This window comes from Silurus meridionalis, chromosome 17 (assembly GCF_014805685.1).
Source record: "Silurus meridionalis isolate SWU-2019-XX chromosome 17, ASM1480568v1, whole genome shotgun sequence".
NCBI classification, from domain to species: domain Eukaryota; kingdom Metazoa; phylum Chordata; class Actinopteri; order Siluriformes; family Siluridae; genus Silurus; species Silurus meridionalis.
Window position 1 is genome coordinate 26,069,048 of NC_060900.1, and position 9,618 is coordinate 26,078,665.

General features: G+C 40.6%; 1 protein-coding gene across 5 annotated transcripts in view; it reads right to left on the reverse strand.

The window, feature by feature from the left end:
- nfic (nuclear factor I/C) overlaps nucleotides 1-9,618 on the reverse strand; it is a 142,300-nt gene that overhangs the window by 126,288 nt on the left and 6,394 nt on the right. For 4 of the 5 annotated variants that reach the window (XM_046870941.1, XM_046870939.1, XM_046870943.1 and 1 more), the window contains exon 1: nucleotides 8,252-8,723. The exons of the other annotated variant lie outside the window; for it this stretch is intronic. In XM_046870941.1, the coding sequence (XP_046726897.1) occupies nucleotides 8,252-8,281 (30 nt within the window). In that variant the 5' untranslated portion in view covers nucleotides 8,282-8,723. Of the gene's footprint in view, nucleotides 1-8,251; nucleotides 8,724-9,618 lie in introns of those variants that run through there. 5 annotated transcript variants of the gene reach the window in all.

Sequence of the window (9,618 nt, forward strand, 5' to 3'; positions counted from 1 at the left end):
AGGAGAGAGGCCGAGACATTGTGTGGAGCATGTGTGGAGAATTCAAAATGAGTAAATCTAATTATATCATGATGTCATACAAAATCTACACCACGTGGGCCAAAAGTATTGGGACACCGTTGACTTTCCAAGCCATGTGTGGTTAATCTGCAAACTGTTACCATAAAAACAGAGACGCACGATTATATAAGACGTCTTTGGATGCAGGAGAATGACATTTTCCCTTCAGTTGAACAAGACCCAAAACATTTCCAGCATGACACAATGTGCACAAAGCCAGCTCCATGAAGAGATGCTTCACAGTAGAAGTTCTCCTGCTATAGAGCTCAAAACCCAGTCACCACCTTTAGGAGGGATTTTTCATGCTCTTTGCAACCCTTCACTCACCTCATCTTTATATATGATCAAGTCTAGTGGAACATCTCAGAAGAGTGGAGGATATTATAAGAGCAAACATGGACTGAATGTGGAATCGGATGTTTAAAAAGCACACATTTTTAATTTTTTTAAATGGTTTTAAAGGTAATTTTTTATCTGTAGGTAAATTTACATATTATTGGTACTGCATACAAGAGACCAGGAACCTGCAGTACCATTTACACAAAGTTTCCAAAGCTCTCGCGCTGAAGCCACGACTCGAAGCGGTACAGAGTGCCGAGTGTTGGATTGAAGCGCGCTGTTATTTGTGAAACTCTCTGGCCCCGACCCAGACGCTTTCAGTCCAACTCCCGCAGCCAGGAATACACGCGGCCAAAGCGGCGTCCTCATTTGCGTCTATTACAAAACTCGGAAATCGGGAGCACTAATGAGGTGTTGCGAATTCAACAGGCAGCATAATGAGCGATTGGATGAAGACAGGAAAATGGAAAAAACATAAAAAAAAAATAAGAAAATAACACAAAATAAAAGAAATAAAAAATAAAGAGAGTCCGGACGCAATTACGATTGCGAGGCGGTTTGCAACATCTGGCGCCAAACAATTTGCGAAAGTTTTGGAACGCTTTCGCAGCGTCTCTCTCACACCCGTGAGCCGATCCAAGCATGTCTGGGCCAAGTTGCTATGGGAATATAAGCAAACAGCATGAAGAAGTAAGAGAGGGAGGGAAAGCGAGCAAGGGGAAGAGCGTCCAGCGCTGGCGAGAGAAGCTCAGTGAACGAGAGGAGATCTTTTTTTAAATAAACAGCGTGCCGGGCCATGCCGCGCCAGCACTGCGCTGCACTTGATCGCCTTCCAGGTCGACCTTAGAATCAGCCTTAGAGGCAGAACAAAACAAAAATAACACCAACACAAACACATACACACAACTGTTTTTTTTTCTCACACTGACCCACAACTGAGGTCCCTCATGCAAACACACGCAAAACAACACACCAGTTCGATCAGTTTACGTGTACATTTGATCACGTTTTTTTTTCCGGCGACAAATCAAAAACAAAATGGTTGCGCGGCCGCTCGTTCCAGGCGAACAGGAGCCACGCCTAACGTCTGTTCAAAGATCAATTGATTAAACAAGTGGAATCAGGTTTGCTCCTGGAGGCTGGAATGAAAACCACGCAATTTTATACTGAAACCCTGTTCGAACGGGATTAGTTTTGCACACACAAGGGTGGAGGTGATCGAATCCTCACCGGAGAATCTCCGGGATTTTAGTCATGTCCGATTTCCGGCGGCGTCTCGGACGCTTCTTGTACATCCCCGGCCTCCACGTGTGCAGGAAACGGGAATGATTACGAAGTCTTATCCATCTATTCACATCCTGTGTAAAAACTTTTTATTTTGCATCACAAGAGACTATTTTTCAAACCATGGAGCAAAATCTGGTTATTTGTCTTCTATTATGTTTCATAAAAGTCTTTTGACTACTACTAACGATCCTATATCATGTACGAGGTACAAGACGGAATTTTCATACCCATATAAAGACCACTTTATTTAAAAAAAAACGCTCACGTTTTCTTCCGAATAAAATTAAAATTGCTTGAGACAAAACCGGACCCTCTTTTACCCAAACACTACAAATCTCCGTGTCTTTACGAAGTCTACAAACTGGAAAAACAATCGCGCTCCTCGTTCGGAACCCGCCGTTCGAGACGCCGTGCTGGTGCAATGCGAAAACCCCGCGTCCGTAAAGTAAATATTTAGCGGCGGCTCACCATGCTCCCAGCCGAGGAACCCGGGTGTGATATGAAACGCAGCCAAGCGTCAAGCGCAGACATCTGCAGCGCAGGACCACATGGAGTCCGTGCTTCATGCCAACAGCCGGAGCTTTTATACCTCGTGGTACCCCGGGGCGTCCCGTGGGTTTCTCGCCATCGGGGATGATCGCGCAGCCAACGGGGTTAACATCAAAGTCTAGTGCTCTAGTTAAGACTGGAGGAAAATAAAGCCAAGTTCTCTGTTTACAGAAATAAATATCTGCCAGAAAAGTTTGCAGGAACGACACTTAGCACTCGGTCGATCAAAATAGCTTCATTAATGTGTTGATGGAGCGCAATGGGGCTTCAGAGCTGCCATGGCTGCACCACTGAGGGGCAAAAGTGGGCCACTCACTCACACACACACACACACACACACACACACACACACACACACACACACTGTAGCCCATGAGTGTAAGCTGTGGCATAGAGATTTCACACAGCGTGATCAACGGGCATTTCAGCACAATTAAAGCAGGGCCTCATCTCACACACACACACACACACACACACACACACACACACACACACACACACACATGCATGTATACATACACTGAAACTTCATTGAGGTCAGCAACTGCAACATTTGTACACATTCAAACAAAATGTACACATTCAAACTTTCCTAGAAAGTACGATCCGATGGCGAGACTTTTACTAAGGACATTTTCCGCTTCCCAGCAGCACCTTTTCTTTTCCCGCTGTATAAAATACGTAAAAGTGTATATGGAGATATCTGACTTTTCCAGTTACCACAAACTTGAAGGCACAAAATTGTATACAATGTTTTTTTTTTATTTTCCCTTCACTTGACCTGGACCCAAACCTGTATCCTCCAACATGACGATGCCCCCGTGCACAAAACCAGCTCCGTGAAGATCTGCTTTCCATGGGTTGGAGTGGACGATCTCCTGCTATAAACCTCCAAACCTACTCAACACCTTTGGGATCGAATTTTTTCACCCTCACTGAATCCCGGGCCTCTTCGCCTCACCTACATCTGGACTTGTCTGAATGAATACAAATCTCCACAAAAATCTAGTGGAGCATCTTCCCAGAAGAGTGGAAGATATAATAATAGTAAACGGGCACCAGATGTGGAATGAGATGTTCAAAAAGGTATGCCAAACCTTTGCCTTTATAGTGTTAGAACAGCTGTATGTATTAAGACGTATCGGAGCGAGCGCGAAACTGTAAAGCCGGAGCTTCTGTCACCTTCTGACCAAGCGGATCCATGAATCAGAATGGAGCGTAGAACAAAACATAACCTCGTCACATGACAAATCGATGGCTGTATTTCAGGCGGACGAGTAGGTGATCGTTCGATCCGTCCAAAAACTACCACTCCAAATTTAAAAAACGATGCAATATGTTTAAAAGCAACATTAAAACATGGCCGCGTGACGATTCCAGAAAATTATCGACATGCTGTCAAATCTGTCAGACGCTAAAATAGCTCTGACTTCGGCGGCCAGGACGGCGTCTCTCCCCTGATCACTCCTCTCCTCTCCTCTCCTCTCCTCTCCTCTGCTCTACTCTCGTCTCCCTGCAAGGAATAATTGAAGCACTAACAAAGCGAATCAATGAGAAAACGTGGGCAGGACATAACCAGAGCGGGTCGAGTGAAACGCAGCTACGGTTTTGAATCTCATGCGATACGACAACAATATCATATCACGATACCAGATACTTCTACAATACGCAATCACAATATGTTTTAAGCTACTTAGCTACTTAAAAATCCGAGGATCTCAGGATGGAGCGTCTTTATTGTTGAAATGAAATTTATAAGAGAATCTGTTGATTTCAATTAAAAATACAGTAAAAAAAAATAAATAAATAAATAAATAATAACAATTTTTACACGCGCAACATTAAAAATCTGAGTTCCCTCAGAAACGTGACGGACCCCAAATTTGATTAGTCTCTGCCTCGCACTCTGAGTGCATTTATTTTTATTGTTGTTATTATTATTAAACTTCAAAACATACACAACAATGCCAGGGGTATGAAAAAGAAACTAAAGTTAGCGCAGTGTCACTGTGGATACACACTCCGTACCCCAAACTGTACCGAAACTGAACCGAACCATTTTTCTGACCATTTTTATTAAAAATATAAATAAATAAATATAAAAGAGGTGAAATTAAAACCTTCGACGCAACACACATTTATACACGATGTCCTTTCTTCACTTAACAATAATAAACTTCACCGAAAAATCGTTTTCAATCATTAAACATTTGTTTTACTGATGCGCCACGATGATGATGATGCACATCCGGCAGTTAAAACCGTCCGTGTGGAAACAGCAAAAGTTCCATTTGGCGTCCTGATCATTTACATAACATTAAAAGACTATCATTACTTTGAAACATTTACAAGAATGTTTTGTTTTCATGCTCTATGTTGAGTTCGGGTTTTACTAATAATAAACATACATTTGCATAAAGCATTATTATTTGTCCATGAGTGTGTTGATTAGAGTATTAAAAGCTTGAAAAGTATTTATTTCAGGTACATTTGGAACAGATAAAACTGTGCGATTAATATAAATATAAATATTAATTGATTGACCCAAACATACATATATATATATATATATATATATATATATATATATATATATATATATATATATATATATATATATATAAAAGAAGCTGATTAGATGCTCAATTCTGTTTTTTTTTTTTACAGTTTCCTTAAAGTTAGAAGTTATTTAGCTCTGAGAATTATTTATTAGAAATGCACAGGAAATAAGTCTGTGCAAAAGATCAAGGCTTCTAAGTGTTAAATCTGTTACGTCACACACCCACTTTTAGGACTCACAGCTAAAAGATTAAATGTTAACAGTTCCTGACAAAAGCGCGCTACATGTGGATTTAGGACTCTTTGGAAAGAAGACACTTTGTACTTTACAATCCTTTATTCAGAGTTGATATGCTGAAAAAGATAATAACTACTGAAATACTTAATTTTAAAATGCTAAATTAAAATATTTTTTGCATTATCCAGATTTGTTGTTTTATTAATAAGGTAAAACTGGGAAAAGTAGGAAAAGTGGGATGACCTAATCATGTAGTTCCGAATTCCTCCAGCACACACACTCATTCAGAAACAAAAATCAGCATGAGCATGTTGAAAAGGGACTTAAGATACTACTTGGATGCAAAAGGTGCCTGGACCCCCTAGCTTGCAGCTATTATTATTAATATAATAATAATAACGATAATAGTAATTATTATCGTTATTATTATTATTATATAGTATTATTATTATTATTATTATTATTATTATTATTAAGAACTGGAGACACTACTTGGCATGCAAAAGGTGCTTGGATCCCACAACTTACTTATATGGCTATAATTATTATTATAATTACTATTATTATTATTGTTATTTTTTATTATCATCATCATCATCATTATAAAGAACTGGAACTTCAAATGTGAAAAAGTGCTTGGACACAAAATCCTAAAACAAAAAAGAAACTTGAAATTGTTATAATTTTATACTTGTACAACACTTTTTTTTTGTCCTCTATCCATTCAGTCTTCATTTTTTACATTTTTTTAAATTATGAAATGATTCAGAAAATATTTTAGCTATGAATCAGAAACATTACAGTCTCTGGAAATGTGCTACTGAACTTTTGGTAAATTAAAAAAAAATCAATAAAGAAAAAAGAAAAAAAGTATTAAGTATTTTTATTTTTTTTTTATTGACCAAAAGTTCAGTTTAATATTTTCTGACTTTTATAAAGCACATCTGAAATGCTAAAAACAAATTCATTGGAAAAAAAATTATTGGCCTCTATCAGTGCACTTAAACGGCTTCGTACAGGCATGTGTGTGTGTGTGTGTGTGTGTGTGTGTGTGTGTGTGTGTGTGTGTGTGTGTGTGTGTATGTGTGTGTGTGTGTGTGTGCGCGTGAGAGAGTCTCTGCTCAGGATCATGGCTGCTGTCTTGCAGGTTGGCAGCAGGACTGTGCTGGAGTCGTTCACACACACACACACACACACACACACACACACACACACACGGTGCTCCTCTCTCTCTTTCTCTCTACCCGCTGAGCTTCTGTAACAGGGTCACATCAGGATTCTCCTCCACACAGAGTAAACACACACGAAGCCAAGCAACAGCTTCCAGATTCACACAGCACATCTACTACACAACACAACACACGCCAACACACACACACACACACACAAACGTGATAAAGAAATAATGTCCACTCCAGGAACTTTTCGTTTCTCACTTCTATTCATATTCGAACTTCTTTTCTCAAAAGTCGGAAAGCTGTTTTATGTTACAGTTACAATAAAGGCACCAACAAAGATACTTTCCCTTCTTGCTCAAGTGCTTTCACATATCTTTTACCTGGATATAACATCACTTTCTAAATAATCAGCGGTACGTCCGAGGACTTTAGAAACCACATGGACACAATGAAGTTCTGGAAACCATTGTAGCTTTCACGGTATGACATCAGCACCATGAAGAGCACCGGCAGTTTCAGTATATAACTGCAAAGTGCATGCAAAACGTCTCCAAAGACGTTCTAACGTGAAAAGTCAGGAAGAGTAAATCTGAGCTGTTTACCATTCTGAACTGAGGCATAGAGAACGAATGGATTCCACACCAGCCAGCCGGTTTTAATAATGATACCATCATGGAAGGTCAAGTTATAAACCTGTTACTACACTCTGAGTAACTACTGACTGTTTCCAACTTCTGCCAGCAATTGAAAAAAAAAAGCAACATCTCAAAAGAGCAGTGTTTATCCTCAATATCCGATTACATCTCGAACGTAGCACCGGGATGATCGGACCTGGGTCGGGAACGTTTCAGGAATCCAGCACTTTGTTTCAATTATTCATAACAATAACGCAACAATGAAAATCATCATTCATCAAACTGCACTTTCCAGGAAATGACAAAATAAATTTCAAAATCAGGTCATTTCTGAGGTCAACTTTCAGGACATACAGAGGAGGAGAGAAAAAAAGGCCAGCTGGGCAAATTCAGACTTCCTTTCCATGGACTCGACTCTCACCGTTAACGTCCGCGTGGACACGGTGCACTTTGAACGTCTCAAACCGAAACAAACGACAACATCAGGCAAACATCTTAACACTTTCTTCAGCGCAGCTCGCTCGAATGAGCACTCGATGAGCATGAGAAGCTTTCGAGCACACTTCGAGACGACTTTGTGTTTTTCATTTTCACGTTTCGCCGCGGAAAAAGAACTTTTCATTTCTAGAAAGTTGCTGCGACAGTTTTCCAGATGCCCAGAATCATTCAAAATGATCAAAAAAAAAAAAATGGGAGAAATGTCAGAAAAATTCAAGATTATCAACAAAATACATGAGCATTTTTTACTCCGGTATTACTGAGAACCACGTGTGGCGAAATAATCTCATGATGATAAGTCTACGGGTTAATATTTATACAAACCGTACAGTTGTTATCATGAGATTATATCATTATATACTTTTTTTTTTTTTACATATAATTTACTTTTTTTTTGTTCATCCTGAAAAGTCAAATTCATTAAAATTTGCAGATCAAATATACAAATCTTTTGCAAATTGACAGCAAATATTGTGTGTATATTCACATACACATGCACACATTCAGATAGATAGATAGATAGATAGATAGATAGATAGATAGATAGATAGATAGATAGATAGATAGATAGATAGATAGATAGATAGCAAAAAATTTAAATAAAATGACAGCAACCTAAATTTGCATGTCAACTTTTTTGCATTTAGTTTTTATCCTGCTATGACTACCTGGGTTTTAATACAAATAAGCACTAATCAAAAATTCATAAATTACAAATAAATAAAAAATCTATTAAAAAAAAAGACTAAAATGTAACTCTAGACTCAGTGTTGCTTTACTGCGTTATAACCCGCTATAAACTTTTTCTTTCTTTCTTTTCTTCTGCCTGCCTTTTTCCTACAACTTCCATTCAAACCCTCACACACTTCGCCCACAAACCGCACACAGATCTTCAGGAGGAGTTTTACCTGAGTCAGACACAGAGGAGAATACATCATGGTGAACACAAAACACGGAGAAACGCGAGTGGAGAAAAGCGCGAGCAGCAGTCAGACGCGCGGTTTTTCACAGTTCATCATCCTCCTCCTCGTCATCATCATCATCTCGTTCTTCATCAGCAGCGCCAGTGCCGGCGGCGCCTCCACCATCGCCACCGCGCTCCTCCCGCGCTCCCGGTGCAAGCAGCCCAAGTTTGGAAAGCTCGCAGAGGGATAGAGAGAGGAGGAGGAGGAGGTGGGGGGTGGGTATGGCGGGAGGGGGGTGTGAGGGAAAGAGAGAGAGAGGGAGTGAGGGATAGAAAGAGTGAGGGAGGGAGAGAAAGAGAGAGGAAGCGCGCACCAGATTTGACCGCCGACTAAAGAAGATCCGAAAACGTGGAGGCTCGGGCGAGCTCGTGCGCTTTAGGAAGCGAGGGAGGAGGAAGACGCGCGCGAGACAGAGAGAGAGAGAGAGAGAGAGAGAGAGAGAGCCAACGAAGAAGAAATGAAAAAAAGAGGGAGGAATGAAATGACGTTATGAAAATGGCCCATCCCATTAAAAAAAACGCGCAGAACTTAAAGAAGCAGGAACTCTCTCTCTCTCTCTCTCTCTCTCTCTCTCTCTTTCACTCTGTCTCTCACTTCTGTCTCTCTCTCTCTCTCTCTCTCTCTCTCTCTTTCACTCTGTCTCTCACTCTCTCTCTCTCTCTTTCTCTCTCTCTCTCTCTCTTTCACTCTGTCTCTCACTTCGGTCTCTCTCTCTCTCTCTCTCCTCTCTCTCTCCCTCTCTCTCTCTTTCTCTCTCTCTCTCTCTTCTCTCTCTCTCTCTCCTCTCTCTCTCTTTCTCTCTCTCTCTCTCTCTCTCTCTCTCTCTCTCTCTCTTTCACTCTGTCTCTCACTTCTGTCTCTCTCTCTTTCTCTCTCTCTCTCTCTCTCTCTCTCTCTCTCTCTCTCTCTTTCACTCTGTCTCTCTCTCTCTTTCTCTCCCCTCTCTCTCTCCCTGTCTCTCTCTATCACTCTGTCTCTCACTTCTATCTCTCTCTCACTCTTTCTTTCCCCTCTCTCTCTCTCTCTCTCTCTCTCGTTCACTCTGTCTCTCACTTCTATCTCTCTCTTTGTCTGTCTCTTGCACCTTTTGTCTGTCTGTCACTTCCATTCTCTTCTTCCCTCTGTTTTCTCTCTCTCTCTCTCTCTCTCTCTCTCTCTCTCTCTCTCTCTCTCTCTCTCTCTCTCTATCTATTCGTCTGTCAATCTGTCTCTCACTCTCTCTGTCTGTCTCTATCTAGGTTCCTCTGTCTTTCTTTCGCTTTCTCTCACACTCTTTCTGTTTTTTAATCTCTCTCTCTCTCTCTCTCTCT